General features: G+C 44.0%; 2 protein-coding genes across 3 annotated transcripts in view; both read right to left on the bottom strand.

Moving 5' to 3' along the window:
• Positions 1–21,121, bottom strand: part of LOC119436134 (neuropeptide-like protein 31) — a 333,767-nt gene that overhangs the window by 222,949 nt on the left and 89,697 nt on the right. The gene's annotated exons all lie outside the window — the stretch shown is intronic.
• Positions 13,784–21,121, bottom strand: part of LOC125942673 (uncharacterized) — a 28,430-nt gene continuing 21,092 nt past the window's right edge. The window contains exon 2 of the mRNA XM_049660931.1: positions 13,784–14,141. Coding sequence (XP_049516888.1) covers positions 13,834–14,141 — 308 coding nt within the window. The 3' untranslated portion in view covers positions 13,784–13,833. The remainder of the gene's footprint in view (positions 14,142–21,121) is intronic.

Here is a 21,121-nt window from a genome sequence, read left to right on the forward strand (position 1 = left end):
AGAGCAGAGAACTTAGAGTGTTACAAGTAATTTTTTCAATTTAAACAATGTTGTATTTCTGTTACAGCGAAGATGTATATGACTCGGGCTGGTCCGTTATCCGGGAACAAAAACTATAAGCATCAGTAATGGCTCAAGCATCGTCGTCTTCTTGCACAGCTTCTTGGAGCCCTATCGGCGCAACTGCGAACGCGCACGTGGCACTAATCTCGCGTTTGCTTCGTGGTCGTTTTTAGAGCGGGCTCCATTGTGCAAGAAAACTATAATCATCGCATCGGTTTCCATCGCATCGAGGCGCGCTTTAGCTGACACCTGTCACCTGTCGCGAGCAAGCGTTTACTTCGCGCCACCGTCCCGGCGGTGCGGGAAGAAGAGCGCGCACGCGCCGCGGAACCTCCCCGTCGTGCCGACTCACAGACCCGACAAGAGAAACGCGGACGCGATGCGGCGCGCAAGAGTCGGCGCAGAGCCGACGACGCTGGCCGCAACGAAGGCGCGCGAGGGTTCTTCGATGCCTACGCGAGGTTCAAAAGAGAATCTCTCGACCGTAAATGCACTCTTGAAGTGTGCGGAAAGCCGCACTCGCAAACTTCATCTACTGCAGCATACATCTCCGCATTATTTGGTTTCTTGTTCGTCCGCGTGTTCTCTGAATTCTTGTGGTGCCATTTTAACAATTGAGAAGTGCAGCATTTGCGCTGTTGTTTTCCAGTTTGGTTTCATTGCCGTCAATGTCAGCATTTAGGGCTAGTGAGTAGTGAGTGAGTTAGTGAGTGAATAAACTTTATTGTAAAATAAATTATTCAGCTGGCCTCAGGCGATGCTTATCTATGGTCGGGGCCCCTATTTCAGGGCTCCGCTGGCTTCCGCAAGCCCTTTAGCTCTTCTGACCAGGAGGATCTGGTCCTCTAGGTCTGAGCTGGCCAGCAGTGCCTCCCATTGATCTCTATTTGCATTTCGTATGTGAGGTTCAATGTTGTGTGATGTACACTCCCATGTTATGTGGTACGGCGTTGGTCTTGACCCACACCATGGGCATATGTCTCTAAAGGCTGAGGGGTGTATCTTGTGTAGTTTATGTAAGCTGACGAAGGTGCCTGTCTGTAGCCTACGCAGATCGGTGGCCTCTTCAGTCTTTAGTTGTTTGTGGGGCGGTGAGTAGAGCATACGATTCCCTCTATAGTAGTTTAATATAGTCGAGTAATCAGGATCGATGGGCGTTAGTTCCTCTACAGCGGATGTGTTGATGGCCCGGTAGTGAGAGTATCCTCGGGCAGCTCTATCCGCATGTAGATTCCCTGTGATCCCCTCGTGTCCCGGTACTCATGTAATCGTTTGGATAAATTTTGTTTTGGCATTCTTCTTTGAGTTTGGTGAGAATTCGGTGTGCGTTCGTACCAACCCTTCCTCTTTGCAAATTCCTGCATGCTGCTGCACGAAGGAAGCTAAGTGCACTCTTGTCCGGCCTTCGTTACTCACTAGCATGCTGTTTGCGAATGCTAGTGAGTAACGAAGGCCGGACAAGAGTTCACTTAGCTTCCTTCGTGCAGCTTCGGTGGCCGACGAGCTGGGCGTTCCTTGGGACGATGCGTGCAGAACCAAACAGCGAATGCTTTCGTCAGGAAGGAAAGAAGCAGTACTTTGTAGAAGGATACGACAGGATGCGACACCTGTACGGTCGGTGTTTTGCTTCATCGCTTTCTCTGCGAAACACGTGATCTCGACTTGAATACAGTCGAGAATGCAGTTACACTGCCTACTGGACAGCCTAATCGCGTCGAGTTGCGTGACGCATTAAAACTACTGCATTAATCGACGGCCTCTATTGCGCCCTTATGTGCTTACGTAAAAAAAAATTACGTCACCTTTTTGTACTTGTTTATTTTTTTTTTTGCATCGCTCTTGCCACCGAATGCCTCATTGTGAAGGAGCCATAATTATGCGGACACCACACATACTTCTCGGTAACTTCGCATTTGTGGGCTTTGACGCTTGAAAAGGGCGTGATTAATTGTCGGATCAAATGTACCTTTACTTGCTCCGATTGCGTTCCGTGCATCGTGAATTACCCATTACACACCGGATGGAACGGTGCGAGGAATTAGATGTGCTACACAAACACGCAGAAAAATATTAAAACTCCGAAAGCGAGCACGGAAAAGGAATGCAGTAGAACAAGTCCAAGGTATAAAAATGTATTTAACAACCTCAATAGCGTGAAAAAAAGTACAAATTTCAATATTACCCCAAAAATAAACGAGTTACTAAAGGATAAAATACCCACAAAACGCCTAATCTGGCCACACAAGAAGCGGAGCGGCCCGCATATCGGTGTGTCCCACGCACATCAATCTCTGCTCATGTGGCCTTCCTCGCCACATTTGAAGCAGCCTCTTCCGCAGCCTCGTCGTCCTCCCGAGTCAGTAGTGGGACAGTCTCGGCTCGTGTGGCCTTCTTCGTTGCACACGACGTATGCACAGCTGGTGGTTCTACTCGCTGATCTGCCACGCTCCCAATGGCGGATGCCCCCGTAGACGGAATGTGAGCTCCTTCTTCTCCGGAGTTGCCTCACACCACCAGTCCGCGCCAGCCGCCAAGACGCCTCCGTTGAAAAGGTTCTTGCTCCAGGTAAATCCCATGGCGGCCCAACCTGCGCCTTAATAGTCGCCATTGTCAGAGCAGCCACCCACACAAGAACCGAGCACGAGACACCAGAATTTGGCATGATAACGCAGACCCACCTGTTGTCTGACTACTTACCACAAGGACACCGGGAGGCTGCTGCTTCCATTGCGACTTGGGCTCCGCCTCCACAACCTAGCTCGTAGGAACCATCAGCGAAACTAGCCACGGCTTCAGCCATGTTCACGCGTTCTTCTCATAAGGGTCTGCCTCTTTTTCTTTTCCTACTTGCGAACATCACGTGCGGCTTTGACTGCTCCAGTTTCTTCTACACGATAACAAAAATAAAGTCTAGATTTGTGAAAGTTTATGGGTTTTTGCTGGCCATTTTCGGTGTTAATATTTCTGAAGCAGATGGTCAATGCTTTTCGGATCGTATATCGTTTCTAAAAGATATATATCTGATTAAATTTCGATACTTAGCTCGTCCGCTTACTTCCAGAATGCAACCGAAGTATTCAGTAACTGCAGAAGCCGTAAGATTGGTGTTAACGCGTATATTTTACGAGGGAATTCCTGTAGAAGCCACTCTTAGCGGAAATTACTATTGCGCATCAAATTCTTCATTGTGCTGAGCAAAGAAGAACAAGAAACCTGAGAAGAGCGGGAGCTCAAAATGTGTGAAAAATAAAAAGAAAAGCTGTCCGTGCGCGAGAGAAGCAAAGCACAATGCGAAAATGGCTCAGCACGTGACACGTGCTACTCTCACGCGGTTGACTAACGCGGCAAAAAGCGGTGCTCAAATTAGACGAAAACAATATGCACGGGATGCAATCGGCGTGGCATGTCGTCCACTTAATTAATGGCGGCATCACGAAACGAAGATGCGTTTTTGTTCAATATCGTTGTGATGATTTTAGCAACGAAAACTGTGGATGCGTGAGTTCTCGTGTAGAAATTGACAGGCTGCAGTGACTCCTTGACTCGCTCGAACGAATTACTGGGAGCAGCATTTTGAGCCCCGAATTCTGAATGAGTTCATAGAGTGTAGTGTGCGATCTTTATTTTTTTATTTATTTTTATTTTCAAATACTGTTGGCCATCTTGGCCGTAACAGGGTGAGTACAGCAAGTTTGCACATAACGTAAAAAATGTAAACACCTTACAAACGTAAATAGGACATGAATCAATGAAAGTTGCAAATACAATGCAATAACCGCCAAAACACATACAAATACAAATATTACAATACAATACAATACAAATACAAATACAATACTTTGACTAAGAAATACATGTTTGTGGCATTGTGACAGTGATATCGCAAGCAGCATAAGAGAAAGACTACAGTATGTATTCAAGAACAATGTGACAATGTTTGCACTACACCGCTAAGATTTCATTTCATACAAGGTTTTTAACACGTTCCTCAAAGCTTTCGAGGCTACTCGATTGCAAAACAGACACCGGCAAACTGTTCCATTCCTTAATCGTTCGCGGAAAAAATGAATATACGTACGCGTCCAGATATGATTTTGGAATTGAGAACATGCAATGATTGCTCGACCTGACGTTTCTAGACTGCCTGGAAGCAAGATAGGGTGTGGTTTCAATATTGAAGTGGCCTTTTGATAACAAAAAAGAAAAAAAGAAATGTAAGTCTAGCCAACTTCCGCCGTTGAGCCAGTGGAGACAAATCAAGCAACCGAAGCATTTCAGAAACAGAGTCAGTACGATAATACCGGGAAAGAATGAACCTTGCGGATTTTCTCTGTATCTTCTCGATCCGGTTTATTAATCCTGATTGAAACGGATCCCATATGACACTGGCATACTCTAACATCGGTCTAACGTATGTTAAATATGCAAGCAGCTTGACGGATGTGGTTGCGAGCTTTAATTTGCGGCGAAGGAACCATCACTTTTCTTCTGCAGCTCCACAAATTCTATCTACGTGTGGTTTACAACTTAAATCTTTCGAGATTGTTAAACCTAGGTATTTTATTGTTTCAGCTTCAGTTAGAATTGTTGAATTCATCTCATAATTATACTCAATAACATGCTTTGTTCTGTTTGTAACTCTGAGCATGACTGATTTAGATTCATTAATTTTCATTTTACATTTCGCGGCCCAGACTTCTACAGCTTTAAGGGCTTGACCAAGTGACGCCTCATTATTTTGGTTATTGATTTCACGATATAGTAAACAGTCGTCTGCAAATAACCTGATGGTTATGTCGTTACTTATGTGATGAGCAATGTCAAGCTGACTTGGAAAAAATGTTTGACACAACATCTACTCGCTAATCGCATTGCTGTCGTCGCCACAGTTTCTCAGATATTTTGTGAAAACTATGCTTAGTAACATAGACATTGCAAACCATGGCGATTATCTCAAATTCTTGCACTGCAATGCGCAGTCCGCGAGAAATAAATACGACGAGTTGACTTTGTTTTTTGATGGGTTTCCTTATAAATTTGATGTAATAATGTTATCAGAAACTTGGTACAAATATGATGACGAGGTACTTCGTGTGCCCGGTTATCAAACTTTATTTTTAAACAGGGCTACACGTCGCGGTGGGGGCGTGTTGCAGTTGGTCTCGAATGAATTGTCATGCACGATGCTACCAGAATTCTCCCTTATAACGCCAGACTATGAAGTCTTAAGCGTGCAATGCAAAAAATATGTTTTTGTTGTGATGTACCGCCCGCCAAATGGGAATATGGACGCATGCCTTTCTTTCCTTGACAGACTGCTAAGTTTCGTCTGCATAAATGACCTATATCTCGCGATCGGTGGGGATTTCAACGTTAACCTTTTGCAAAATACTAAATACGCGCGTGATCTGCAACTACTTCTTGAATCATTTTATTGTAGAAATGTGATAACAACCCCCACGCGCCTTAGCAACACTTCCGATAGCCTTCTTGATCTTTTTATAACAAACTGTACTAACGTAGACACAAGATCGGGTACCATTGTGGCTGATATGGGAGATCATTTACCTATTTATATGTTCTGTCGGTTCGTTGCAGATTCTAAGGGTGCTCGTCACGCCGAGACATTTCTTGTCCAAGAAATAAACTGCAAAACACTAAGCACGTTCCGTAATGAAATCTCAAACGTAGATTGGGCACCTGTGTTTCAATGCGCCCACCCTGACAGAGCATAAAACACGCATCTTGCAAAATGTATATGAGAAGTGTTTTAAGTTTAAAACCATTAAAAATGTTCTAAGATTCGTAAACCATGGCTTACTAATGAATGCGTTGTCATGATAAGCAAAAAGAATTCATTATACAATAAGTTTGTAAAAACAAGGGATCCAACTGATTTTACAATGTTTAAGAAATACCGCAACCAGGTAACAAAGTTTTTGAGAAATGCTAAAAAACATTATTTTGAAAACCTTTTCAGTCAAATAAGAAATCGGAGTGACAGGCTATGGCGCGAAATTAACAAATTATCACATCGCAATAATTCCCAGACTGCTGAGCTCGAGCTAATTCAAAATAACAGGACTATAAAAGGCGCAGAACTTGCAAATAAATTTAACCATTATTTTACTAGTTTGGAAAAAAGCGATCACAATGTGGGCCGTAACTGCATATCTAGGTCCGCGCAATGCACATACAGTTTTCTTTGCGCCAACAACTTCAGATGAAGTCTTTTCTACTTTTATGTCCTTGAAAAATAGCAAAGCACGTGACATAAACGGGCTAGAGATAAGGCCAATAAAGTTCGTGCTTGACATCTTATCACCTGCACTTACCCACATTTTTAACCTTTCAATATCTACTGGAATCTTCCCTCAAGAAATGCAGCGTGCGAAAGTTAGTGTCATATTCAAAGCTGGTGATAAAAATGTGTTCTCCAATTATCGGCCAGTGTCTGTCCTACCCGTCATATCAAAAGGATTGGAAAAAATTATTTGCAAAAGAATAACGTCTTTCTGTGATAAACACTCAATCATAATGACGCAACAGTTCGGCTTCCGTGAAGGAATGTCAACGGAGTTGGCTTTACTAGCGCAAAAGGAGCTAGTATTGAACAGTTTTGAAAACAAGGAATTTATATTAGGTGTCTTTATTGACTATTCTAAAGCGTTCGATAGACTTAATCACCGAAATTTATTTACAAAACCAGAACATTACGGATTTCGAGGTGCGCCTCTTGATTTATTAATTTCGTACCTAAAGCACAGAAAACAATGCGTTGCCATCACGTCAGAACAATCTGATGAAAGAGAAATAGCTCAGGGAGTACCACAAGGTAGCATACTAGGGCCAATACTGTTGAATATCTACATCAATGATATAATAAATATTTCTAAAGATGCCCACTTCATAGTTTGCGCAGATGACACAAGCATTTTTTTCAGATCACGCGATATAAGCAACCTCTCAGTCATTTGCAATACATCCCTAAAACAATTAGCTGAATGGAGCACAGTTAACTCGCTAAAACTGAATACTACAAAGACTAAAGCTATCCTTTTCACCCCGCCACAACGGCATATCAATGAAGAGTTTAGAATACAGCTTGGAACTGATAGTATAGAACTCACGTCAAATGTTAAAACCTTGGGAGTTGTTTTTAGTGATCATCTGACGTGGAATGATCACGTAGACCTTATCGCTACACGTTTAGCTAAAGCTTGCGGAGTGCTCTGTAGACTACGATATATTTTACCGCGCAACGTAAAACAAATGATTTATAATACCCTATTTTCCCCTCACTTAACCTATTGTCACTTAGTATGGGGTAATATTACAAAAGCCAATTTACAGAAGTTGACTGTGCTCCAGAAGAGAGCAGTTCGCCATATAGCAAATGTCCAGTATGATGCCCATACTCGAGAGCTGTTTACCACCCTTAAAATTTGCCCCTTGAAACATTTTTATAATCTTAACCTTGCTCTAAAATGCCAAAAATATTTCCGATGTAACAATCGTACATTTTTGCAGTTATATAATCTTACTGCGCCCATAGTTATCTAGTACAACATTAGAGAAAAAGCAAAATGGCTGTTGCCTTTTTCACGTACCACATATGGATTCAGTAGATTATCACATTGCGTACCAAGCTTGCTCAATAAAATTCAAAGAGATGGCATTGACATAGAAAAAACTTCAAGGAGTGCAATAATGCAATATGTTATGGAACACCTGCTTTCGAAACAATAACATGTGTTTCTTGGTAGCATGACTGATTGCCTGTGGTGTGCTTGTTTTTGAACCTTTTTGAGTTTTCTTCTTTACATTTTTGTAATCTTGCGTAGTTATGAGGTTTGCATTTAATAAAATCACCCTTCACTACGTATACGACAATCCTTGTAATGCATATCAAACCTGCACTTAATTATAAAAAGAGTTGATGTATTTTTTATTATAGTAAATTTTGTATTTTTGCTGCTTTCTTCGTGCAAAGTTATCACGTTGTTTCTATTTTGTTGCAAGGCAATGCCTTTTGTTACCACTATGTGCGTATTTCGTAACTGACATAATTGTTTTATGTATATTTTTTCTTTGCACTCTAATATTCTGGTCTTGTATTTACTTTAGTTATACCAAATTTGTATACATGCAAACGAAAACTTGTCTACTTATGTGATGTATTTATATGTGTTTCTGTTTTTGGCTGCCAAGGATAGGGGCAAGAACCTTGTCAAGCTGCTACTTAGCAGCTTTTTGTTCTTGTCCTCGCATTTGTTATGTGCAGATGCTGTAATGAATGCCAAATAAATTGATTGATTGATTTATGTAAACTAGAAAAAGAAGTGGTCCTAAGACGGATCCCCGTGGAACGCCTGAGGTTATCTTTAATTGGTTAGATTTGTTACCATCTATTTCAACGTATTGTGTCCGATCTGTAAGGTATGAGCGGATCCACATAACAACTTCATAATTTATATTCATGTCCATCAGTTTATTAATTAATTCATTATGTACGAGCCGATCGAAAGCCTTTGACAAATGTAAAAATATAGCGTCGACCTGCTTTTTATTGTTCAAGGAAGCTGAAAAATCGTTCATCGTTTCTATCAACTGTGTGACAGTCGAAAGGTGCTGTCGAAATCCATGCTGGTTGGGAAAAAAAGCTTTCTTGTCTTCAAGGTAGGTGTATATGCACTTTGAAACTTTGTGTTCAAGTAGTTTGCAGCATACACATATGTGAGTGAAATTGGCCGATAGTTTCCAATATTTTGCCCTTCACCAGACTTGTGAACAGGGACTACTTTTGCTACTAGCCAGTCATCTGGGACCCGTTTTTGTGTTAGCGAGGCATTAAATCTGATCTCTAGATAGTAGGCTACCCATTCCGCATATCTGTGCAGAAAGGCATTTGGAATGCCGTCTGGGCCAACAGATTTCTTATCGTTAATTTTAAGCAAAAGAGCTAGAATGCTTTCATGCGACACTTAAATATTAGGCATTGGTGATGTGTACGGGGATTCTAGTGCGAACTTTGAAAAACCATCTGCAGGAATATCAGTAAAAACAGATTGAAAAAAAATCATTAAAGCATATTGCCATACGCGATTTGTCTGACACAAGTTCACCATTAACGATAATGTCACTTGGACCTCCGTTATTATGCGACAGATGGCGCCAAAAACGGTGCGGATCGTGCTTCATAAAATTAGTTAGTGTCACGTCATAGGAACTTGCTTTAGCAGCAGCCGTATTTGTGCGCAATATAGAGCTTAGCGCCGAAATTTTATTAGGATCTTTTTTTGACTTGTGTCTTTCACGGTTAATTTTCCGCTTTAAGTGTATAATTTCGCGGGTTATCCATGGGTTCTGTTTATTTATTTTCTTTTTCCGAGTTAGCACAAATCTGTTTACGCAGTGAAAAACAATATCTTTAAATGCAATGCACATCGCATTGACGTCATCCGTCGAATTGAATCCACCAAAACACAGCGAAAGATGATCGATAATGCTTGTGTCATCGGCTCTATCAAAACACAGAACATGCGTAGTTTTACCAGCCTTCGGGTATACAGCGGTACGCTTTATTTCCACGAAAACTAGCTTATGATCCGAGAGGCCGGTTTCAACCAATACGTCATAGTCTTCAAATCGCCCGTCTAGGAACACCAAATCTAATATAGATCTTGATTTCCCAACTACGCGTGTGTACTCGTGAACTACCTGTTGTAAATCCTTACTGAATGCTATTTCTAGAAGTAGTTCACAATGGGCATCTTCGCGAGGCTGAGCGCTGAGCTTGGACCAATCAATCCCTGGCAAATTGAAATCCCAAGCAATAATTATGCGACAGCTGCGCTTTTTAAAGCTTTCTAAGTAAAGCTGCATACTTTCAAGATAGGAAATAGGGGAATTAGGGGGTCTATAAACAGTTCCAAGGATTATCCTTGTTTTATTTAGCCTAATTTCGCACCAGATGCTTTCATGTGCTGGAATGCCAGCAATTTGCACACAGTCAATATCAGCCTTGAATACAATAGCAACTCCGCCCCCACGTGCATCGCGGTCTCTGCGTATGATCTTATAATTAGGTGGTACAAGCTCTTGGTCTTGTATTTCGGGCCGCAGCCACGTTTCGGTTATTGTAATCACATGAGGATCATAATTAGCCAGGATGTATTGTAAGTCTCCAATTTGGTTTACTAAACTTCTTGCATTTAAGTTGATCAAGCGGAAGGCATTCGAATCACACTCTTTGTTCCGTCAGTCACCCCTGCAAGCAGCAGGGCGTCTGTTAGGATGCGGAACCTTCACACGGCTGCGCTTTGATTGATCCCACATGCAGAGTCCACATGTAGTTTGTCGTAATTCAGGCGCACACGACGCCCGTCTACCCTTTCTTGTCTCGCGGAGTCCCAGAGCAATTTACGCTTTGCCAGTGTTTCTTTTGAAAAAGGAGACGCCGCTGCCTTTCAGCTTCCTGCACTGCTTGTAAATTTCAGCTTTTTCCCTGTAGTCATACAGCTTGAGAATTACAGGTCGAGGCCGGGCGCTCTTTTTTCCTATCCTATGTATTCGTTCCACCGTACTCAAGTTGACGCCAAGTTTTTCTTGGAATACACCTACTACCACTTTCGCTTCAAGGTCAGTTAGGGATTCCTTCTCGCCCTCTGCAATTCCTAATACCAATAGGTTATTCCGCCTACTTCTTTCCTCAAAGCTGTCCATTCTTTCCTGTTGCTGCCGAAGGGTACTCTCTAATTCTTTGACTGTTTTAGACAATTGAGCAATTGTACTCGCTTGTTCTTCAATTGTTTTAAGGCTGTTTTCAACCACCTTCAGTCGCTTGCTCATGCTCTCTAGATCTGCTTGTATTGCCTTTTGGCCATCACACAACTCCTTTAACATCACTTTTGTTTCTGGCCCAGGGTTCATTTCTACGTCGCCAGACAGCAACAGACACAAAGATGCAAAGCCAGAAAAAATCACCTCTGGGCACGGCAGCACAATAGCAAAGCGATTATCATTCTTGTAGCCATAATAATTGTAATAACTAACCTGTTCATGGAACAGAAGGCGGTTAGACGACATTCTATACGCTGTGCCGCCGTGCCCACTGAAGCCGTAGGTTGACAGTGGCCGATTTATAGTGCCAGCCGTGATTCCCGACGCCTATGCTTGGTATCCGTGTCCGAGAGTGTCGTCGATAGCATGGTCCAGCTGAATGCCGGTACGGTCCAAAGACGGTCCGATGGTGCACTGGTTCCACGCATGCAGTTGGTATGATGCGGCGATCAGCATCACCTGTTCATGGAACAGAAGGCGGTTAGACGACATTCTATACGCTGTGACGCCGTGCCCAGAGGAGAACCCCCGGTAACTGTATACAGAGAACACCCGGTAACTGTATACAGCTTTGAGATAACTCCGGGTCCGCAAGAATAATCCCTAGAAATTCTTCGAGAATGCTAAAGAAATATGTGAGGAGGAGAAGCAAACCCTATTCGGTGAAAAAGCAAGGAAAACGCAAGTAGGCTTCGATCTTCCTCCTTTCGCAAGCGCGGTAGACGGGAGGGGTGGGGGGGGGGACAGTTTTTAGTCTAGGAGTCCGGTACCCTGAGCCGTCTCACGGGCCCTCAACACCGCACCCTGTCCTCATAGCAGCAATGGGGAGCCTTAGATAACGCTTTCATCACTTTGGCGTTTGTTGCTGGGTTTATTTGCACATAAATAATTACAAAAGTCACTAAAAATGGTTGAAACGTCCGCCAGACATTACCGGTGGGTGCGGTGTCGAAAGTGTATTACAGGCGTCAACCAGCTATTCATTACAGGCGTCAACTTATCGGGAAAATGGAGGTAAGGGACGCTTGTCGCGTGTGTATCTGACCTGCGTGGTAATATTCTCTTTCTCTCTCTCTCTATTTCTGTTTATCTTTCTTGATGTCTCTTTTTTTATTTATTTCTCTCTTTCTTTCTATCTATCTATTGTTCTCTCTCTCTTTATTTCTTTCTCTCTCTCTCTTTCCTTTTCTCTCTCGTTTTCTCTTTCTTCCCTCTCTGCTTATTTCTTTCTTTCTCTCTCTTTCGCTCTCTCTCACTCTCTCTTGCTTTCTGTCTTTCTTTCTCTCTTCCTTTCTCTATTACGCTCTTTCTTTCTCTCTTTCTATCTTTCTTTATCTCTCTCTTTCTCTATATATACATATCTTTCCGACTCTCCTTATTTATTTCTCCATCTCTTTCTCTCTTCCTCACTCTCATTCTTTCTCTCTCTCACTTTTCTGCATTTCTTTCTCTTTGGCTCTTTCTTTCTGTCTTTATCTCTGTCTTTATTTCTGTGTTTTTGTCCCTGGTATCTGCCATTGAGCTTGGACCTTTTTCTGCACTATCTCCAGGATCGGCCCACTTCTCAGCGCGACACCACCGCCACCACTACCACCACCGCCGACCCTTGTCAGCCTATAAAGCTTCGCTTAAAATGTCATTGAACCTGACTTCGGTGCAATTTGAATGCGCATTATTAGGAAGCACATCGCGAATTTTCACATTTAGTGGCTCAAGTAATGTTTGCACTAATTAAATGTGTGCTGTATGATACCTGGGCCAATGAAGGCAAGAAAATAATTCTGGATCGGAGATGAAAATTATTTGAGGATATCTTATTGGTGGCTCATTTAGTCTTAAGAAAGTCTGAATGGTCAGAACGTGAAATCGGCATAAAATGGGTTGGATTCTGGCTTCCATGTATAGTATGGCATTTGCAACGTATTTCGGAAAGTACGCTCGCAAACTTCGTCTACTACAATATGCCTCCTCGCATGAATTCGGGTCCTTCACGTGGTCTCTGAATTCTGGTGGTGAGTGTTTAATAATTGAGAAGTACAGCGTTTGCGCTGGTGTTTCCGAGGTTGCTTTCATTGCCTTCAACGTGTTCAGTTAAGGCTACTGAGTTATGAAAGCCGGCCAAGTGTTCACTTTAGCTTCCTTCGTGCTGCGTCCCTTGGGACGATGCGCCCAGAACCAAACACCGAATGCTTTGGTCGGTACGGAAAGAAGCGGTGCTTTGTAGATAGTTGTGATAGGACGCCACACCGTACGGTCGATGTTGCGCTGCATCGCTTTGCCTGCTAAACAGGTGATCTCGACTTGAATCCAGTCGAGAATGCAGTTACACTGCCTACTGGGCAGCCTAATCGCGTCGAGTTGCGTGACGCATTAAAACTACTGCATTAATCGACGGCCTCTATTGCGCCCTTACGTGCTTACGTTAAAAAAATTACATCACTTTTTTTTACGTGTTTCTTCTCTTTCTTTATTTTGGCATCGCTCTTGCCACCGAATGCTTCATTGTGAAGGAGCCATAATTATGCGAACACTCACATCCTTCTCGGTAACTTCGTATTTGTGGGCTTTGACGCTTGACAAGCACATGATTTCTTGTCGGATCAAATGTTGCTTTACTTGTTCCGATTGCGTTCCGTGCATCGTGAATTACCCATTACACACCGGGTGGAACGGTGCGAAGAATTAGATGTGCTACACAAACACGCAGGAAAATAATAAAACTCCGACAGCGAGCACGGAAAAGGAATGCAGTAGAAGAAGTCCAAGGTGTAAAAATGTATTTAACAACCTCAATAGCGCGAAAAAAAGCACACATTTCAAAATTACCCCAAAAATCAACGAGTTACTAAAGGATAAAATACAAACAAAACGCCTAATCTGGCCACACAGGAAGCGGAGCGGCCCGTATCTTGGTGTGTCCCACGCACATCAGTCTCTGCTCATGTGGCCTTCCTCGCCACATTTGAAGCAGCCTCTTCCGCAGCGTCGTCGTCCTCCCGAGTCAGTAGTGGGACAGTCTCGGCTCATGTGGCCTTCTTCGTTGCACAGGACGTATGCACAGCCGGTGGTTCTACTCGCTGATCTGCCACGCTCCCAATGGCGGACGCCCCCGTAGACGGAAGTGAGCTCCTTCTTCTCCGGAGTTGCCTCACACCACCAGTCCGCGCCAGCCGCCAAGACGCCTCCGTTGAAAAGGTTCTTGCTCCAGGTAAATCCCATGGCGCCCCAACCTGCGCCTTAATAGTCGCCATTGTCAGAGCAGCCACCCACACAAGAACCGAGCAGGAGACACCAGAATTTGGCATGATAACGCAGACCCACCTGTTGTCTGACTACTTACCCCAAGGACACCGGGAGGTTGCTGCTTCCATTGCGACTTGGGCTCCGCCTCCACAACCTAGCTCGTAGGAACCATCAGCGAAACTAGCCACGGCTTCAGCCATGTTCACGCGTTCTTCTCATAAGGGTCTGCGTCTTTTTCTTTTCCTACTTGCGAACATCACGTGCGGCTTTGACTGCTCCAGTTTCTCCTACACGATTACAAAAATAAAGTCTAGATTTGTGAAGGTTTATGGGTTTTTGCTGGCCATTTTCGGTGTTAAAATTTCTGAAGCAGATGGTGAATGCTTTTCGGATCGTATATCGTTTCTAAAAGATATATATCTGATTCGATTTTGACACATAGCTCGTCCGCTTACTTCCAGAATGCAACCGAAGTATTCAGTAACTGCAGAAGCCGTAAGATTGGTGTTAACGCGGATATTTTACGATAGAATTCCTGTAGAAGCCACTCTGAGCGGAAATTACTATTGCGCATCAAATTCTTGATTGTGCGGAGCAAAGAAGACGAACAAGAAACCTGAGAAGAGCGGGAGCTCAAAATGTGTGAAAAATAGAAAGAAAAGCTGTCCGTGCGCGAGAGAAGCAAAGCACAATACGAAAATGCCTCCGCACGTGACACGTGCTACTCTCACGCGGTTGACTAACGCGGCAAAAGGCGGTGCTCAAATTAGACGAAAACAATATGCACGGGATGCAATCGGCGTGGCATGTCGTCCACTTAATTAATGGCGGCATCACGAAACGAAGATGCGTGTTTGTTCAATATCGTTGTGATGATCTTGGCAACGAAAACTGTGGATGCGTGAGTTCTCGTGTAGAAATTGACAGGCTGCAGTGACTCCTTGACTCGCTCGAACGAATTACTGGGAGCAGCATTTTGAGCCCCGAATTCTGAATGAGTTCATAGAGTGTAATGTGCGATCTAGAGGAGAAACCCCGGTAACTGTATACAGCTTTGAGATAACTCCAGGTCCGCAAGAATAATCCCTAGAAATTCTTCAACAATGCTAAAGAAATGTGTGAGGAGGAGAAGCAAACACTATTCGGTGAAAAAAAGCAAGGAAAACGCAAGTAGGCTTGGAATTCCATCTTCCTCTTTTCGCAAGCGCGGTGGAGAGGAGAGGGGGGAGACAGTTTTTAGTCTAGGAGTCCGGCACCGTGAGCCGTCTCACGGGCCCTCAACACCGCACCCTGTTCTCATAGCGGCGATGGGGAACCTTAGAGAACACTTTCTTCACTTTTGCGTTTCTTCCTGGATTTATTGGTGCATAAACTGTTATAAATGTGGCAAAAAATCATGGAAACCCCAGCCAGAGATTAGCTCTGGGTACGGAGTCGAAGGTGTATTACAGGCGTCAACCAGCCCTTGCCTTATCGAGAAAATGGGGGTAAGCGAAGCTTGTCGTGTGTGTAGCTGACCTGCGTGGTGATATTCTTTCTTTCTCTCTCTCTCTCTCTATTTCTGCTTCTCTATCTTTCTTTATCTCTCTTCATTTATTTCTCTCTTTATTTCTCTTTCTCTACATATATATAACTTTCCTTCTCTGTCTATTTCTTTCTTTCTGTCCCTCTCTCTTTCTCTCTATCTATCGTACTGTCTTTATTTTTTCTCTACCTTTCTTTTCTCTCTGCTTATATCTTCTTTGTCTTTCTTTCGTTATCTCTCTCACTCACTCTTTCTTGCTTTCTTTCTCTCTTCCTTTCTTTATTTCGCTCTTGCTTTCCCTCTTTCTCTCTATCTTTTTCTCTCTTTTTCTTTTCTTTCTTTCTCTCTTTTTGCCTTTCTCTATCTTTATCTCTTCCTTGCTCTCTTTCTCTCTTTCTTTTTGTCCCTGGTATCTACGATTGAGCTTGGACCTTTAATAGCATGAAAAAAAGTGGAAATTTCAAAATGTACGAAGAAATGAACGAACTTCTAAAGAACAAAATACACACAAAACGCCTAATTTGACCACAAAGAAAGTCTAGCGGCCAATCAGTCTCTGCTCATGTGGCCTTCTTCGCCCCAATGTTAACGAGCCTTAATTAGGCGAACAACACAAATCATTGTCTGTGATATCGCATTTGTGCGCTTTGACGCTTGACGCTTCGACGCTTTGATGCTTGACAAGCGCGTGATTTCTTGTTGATCACGTGTACTTTCACTTATGATTGCGTTGCGTGCAAATTAAATTACCCATTTGATGTCTACTGTAATGGTGCGAAGAATTATATCTGCGGCACTTATACGCATAAAAATATTAAAATTCCGAAAATGAACATGGAAAAGGAATGCAAATTAGTATAAGGTAAAATAATATATTTATTTATCATCCGAAATAGCATGAAAAAAAATACAAATTTCAAAATGTATGAGGAAATAAACGAACTACTAAAGGACAAAATAGACACAAGATGCCTAATTTGGTCACACACAAAGTGTAGCTGCAGATCAGTCGCTGCTCATGTGGCCTTCTTCGCCACACTTGAAGCAGTGTCGACCGCAGCCTCGTCGTCCTGCAGACTCAGCAGTGGGACAGTCTCGGCTCATGTGGCCTTCTTCGTTGCACTCAACGTATGCGCTGTCGGCGGTACTACTCGCTGATCTGCCACGCTCCGAATGGCGGACAACCCCGTAGATGGAAGTGAGCTGCTCCTCCTCTGGAGTTGCCTCGCACCAGCAGTCTGCTCCAGCGGCCAAGACGCCTCGGTTGGGGACGTTCTTGTTCCGGGTCGATCCCATGGCACCCCAACCTGCGCCTGTATAGTCATCATTTTCAGACCAGCCACCCACAAAACACCCCAGCAGGAGACACCACGATTTGTGACGGTAACGCTGGCCCACCTGTCGCCTGATTACTTACCGCAAGGCGGCTGGTAGGATGCTGCTTCCATTCCGAGTGTGGTTCCGCGCCTACGGCTTAGCTCGATGCAACCGGCAACGAAACTACTCACGGCTTCGGCCATCAAGCGTTCTTCTCAAGGAAGTCTTCTTTTTCTTTTCCTTCTTGTGAACATCACGTGCATCTATTACTGCCCGAGAGTCGGCGCCCAGGCTTACAAAACTGACGTCAAGAGCCGTGAAAGTTCTTTTTTCGGTGCAGTTTTCTGTGTTGAAGTTTCTTCAGCTGATAATCGACGCTATTCCGATCGTATGTCGCGGCTAAAAGAAATATGTCTGCTTCGATTATTATACTTAGCTCCTCCGCTTACTTTCAGAATGCCACAGAAATAGTGAGTTAATTACTCTTGAAGGCGTAAGATTAGTGTTGCCGCGGATATTTCCCAAGGGAATTTCTGTATAACACACTCTTCCTTAGCCGAAAGTTACATTGCGCATGAAATTCTTGAGTGTCCTAAGTAACGACGACGAACAAGAAACCTGAGAAGAGCGGGTGCTGCAAATGCCTGAAAAAAAAGAAAGAAAAGCAGCCGCTGCACGAGAGAAGCAAAGGATAATACGAAAATGGCTCAGCACGAGGCACGCGCTGCCCTGACGCATTTGACGAACGCGGCAAAAGGCGGTGCACATGCTCAAATTAAACGAAAACAAAATGGACGAGATGGAATCGGGTTGGCATATCGTCCACAGCTTGATTTCGGTGAAAAAGAAACAGAGAGTGAATAAAACATTTATTAGTGAAAATTAATAGTCGTTTTGTGGTCGGATCTCCTAGTCCGGAAGACCATTGGCTTTTGCCACCGTCCGGGCTCGGTTGACCAGGGCCTGTTGCTGTTCTGGGTCCGAGCTGGACAGGGTCGCCTCCCACTTGACAATCGTCGGATTATGCTTGGCCTATTTAGGATTCTGTTGGCATGCCCAGACCATGTGGTATACCCTGTGTACAACGGTTGCCGTGGAGTGGTTGTGCAGGGGTCCGGTGGCTTCTGCAAAGAAGGCACCTGCTTGATCCGAATACTTGTCGTAGGCATTGGCTCTGGCAGCTCTCCGGTTTTCGTAGTGGACGGGGTGCATATTACGTGGCAACGGGCAACGTGAAAAAGAAAGGAAACCCCAAGCAAGCTTCATTCTTCCTGCTTCCGCCTGCGCGACGAACGGAAGAGGGTTGGGGACAGTTTTTAGTCTAGGCGTCTGGCATCCTGAACCGTCTCCCTGGCCCACCATACCAGACTGCGCTGGTCACACGGGTCCAAGTTGAACCACACCGTCTCCCACTCTTCAGCTGTGGTGTTTGTGATCGGAGGTGTTTCAGGTTTGTGGTAACATTTCCAGGGTGGTGTGGAAGATTGAGGCGTATTCTTCGCAGTGGGGCAATGTGTAATTGTAAAGTATGGTGTGGGAAGGTAAGAAGTGACCAACCTGAAGTCTTTGAACGATAGCTTATGGACGACACCTTTTATACGTCGTTGTTGTAGTATCTGCATGAATCCGGCCTGCATCGTTACAAGTAATTTTACACCGACATCGGACGTGCTTCTGGTTAACCTCCCTGGCTTTCCTTCTTTTTCCTCCTCCTCCTCCTCCTACACCGACATTAGGCCACCTGGCCGCCCAGATGTATAAAATACTAATGGTGGCTGGTGATTACATTTCAATTAAGAAGCGCAGCTCTGTTTATACAGAAGTGCTATACGCCATTGTGGTATAGCACCACGTGTTTTCAAGTGCGATTCGGCCACCACGATAGGGATGGTCGATTAAATATTTTAATCGATTAACGATTAATCGTTCGTCGGTTTAGCCTACAATCGATTAATCGCTTTCGATGCGGGGCTTTTCGTCGATTAATCGATTAATCGACTTTTTTTCGGGTGCTTTAAAAAGGCTGAAACACAGTTATCTACTCACGTAAGTACCCATTTTAACGTTTGAAAGGTGGAACCAGGATAAGAAATACAAGGGTATAACCTTTGATGAAGAATAATGTTTTTAACTTCTTAAAGGCCAACTATAATTGCCACTAGGGACTAGTGAAGGAATAAACAATGTACAGGGTGTTCATATTTAAGTTTTACGGAATTTTTCAAAATTGCATGTGGCAGGTAGCATAATTCTTATCGTTGAGCTGGGTTATTCGAAGAGGCGGACATTAGTAGCACGAAAAATCGAAATACATATTTGACTAATTAACAAACATTGAGTAATGAACTTCTTAGTTAATTAGTTTCCGACACATATTACAATTTATGAATTGTAGCCGATGAGTTTGGAAGACCCACTTGAAAGGAATTTACAGGATGACACCACTTTCGAGATATTATTTCTCAGTGTGGGACGAAATACATGGGCGTTCCAGTTACTTTTGTTCTTCAATGCATTTTGGTAGAAATGTAAGTGGAACAACAGCGTTTCTTTACGGCGAGTTTGATGGTGCATATCTTCAAACTGGTGTCATTCTGGAAATTCAGTAGTAAGTTCTTGATGAGGGCTAGTTGGTTCATAATTTGGAACTGAGATTTGAACAGCGCGAAGAAAACAAGGACACGAAGAAAGAAATACCCCAAACAAGCGCTTGTTTGTGGTATTTGTTTCTTCGTGTCCTTGTTTTCTTCGCGCTGTTCAAACCTCAGTTCCAAAATCTGGAAATTCATTCCAAGTGAATACGCCTGACAAGTGGATACGCCTGTTTTCTAATGTACCAGCAGGTGTTCCTCAAGGCTCAGTCCACGGTCCGCTTCTCTTTTACAGCGAAAGCTGCATATGGCTAGGCGAAACGATAAACCGTTCGTCCCATGTTTCGATAAACGTCTCCATTGGCTGCGCCGTCAGTTACGTCGTTCTCTACGTCGCACCCAAGCGCGCGCGCCATTGGCAGCTAGCGCCGTTAGTGACATTGTTAGCGAACGCGTTCCCGCCATTCCCAAGTTGACGCTGCTGTGCCCGAAACGCCTCCTCCTCGGCTCGCCATTGTCGCATGCGTTCGATATCTCGAGTTAGCTCGGCGTAGTGGATAGCAGCATCCGCCCGCCATTGGCGCTTGCGTTCCACTTCGTGATTTCAACGTGGACGTTTCGTCGCAGCCGAAGCCAAATTGCCGCCCGAGAAACTCCCGCAGAAAGCGGGCGTTGCCCCGGCGAACGCGTTCCCGCCATTTCCACGTTGACGCTGCTCTGCCCGCAACGCCGCCTCCTCGGCTCGCCGTTGTCGCATGCGTTCGATATCTCGAGTTAGCTCGGTGTCGTGGTTAGCAGCATCCGCCCGCCATTGGCGCTTGCGTTCCACTATAAACACAAACATGTAGCCAATATTTGAGAAACGCTTCAATACAGCGTCGGGATTAACCACTGCTAAACACCGGCGCCGCACGTTTCAGCTTCGCTGGTTAACCATCTGTACGGAGTGCTTGGGGGGTGTTTTTTTTATCTATATTAACGATCTTCCGAACTGCGTTCTTTTTTCTTCCATAAAGCTATTCGCAGAAGACTGTGCTGTCTACCGTAAAATTCCTAATCCTTCCGATTCCCAAGAACTGCAGGATGACCTTAACCGCGTAACTGAGTGGTGTTCTAATTGGTGCATGCAACTAAATTCAAATAAATGCAAGGCCATGCGAATATCTCGTAACACTGTCATGCACACGTACTTTATTAATGGTGCACCTGTGACGTCAGTTACTTCTTACAAATATCTCGGCCTTCACATATCAAATAACCTTTCTTACCATTCGCATACTGACTATGTTGCTAATAACGCCAACCGTATGGTTCATTACTCGCGCCGTAATTTTAGCTCTGCCCCTTCGTCCCTGAAGCTAACTCTTTGCAAAACTTTAGTTCGCTAGAAATTGGAGTATGCTTCAGCCATTTGGGATCCGACTCAGTCTTCATTAGTTTCTACTCTAGAAAGTATTCAAAACCGCGGTGCACGCTTTGTCTTATCTAATTATTCTCGCTATGCAAGTATCTCATCAATGAAATGAACTCTTAACTTACC

This window comes from Dermacentor silvarum, chromosome 1 (genome assembly GCF_013339745.2).
Source record: "Dermacentor silvarum isolate Dsil-2018 chromosome 1, BIME_Dsil_1.4, whole genome shotgun sequence".
Classification (NCBI taxonomy): domain Eukaryota; kingdom Metazoa; phylum Arthropoda; class Arachnida; order Ixodida; family Ixodidae; genus Dermacentor; species Dermacentor silvarum.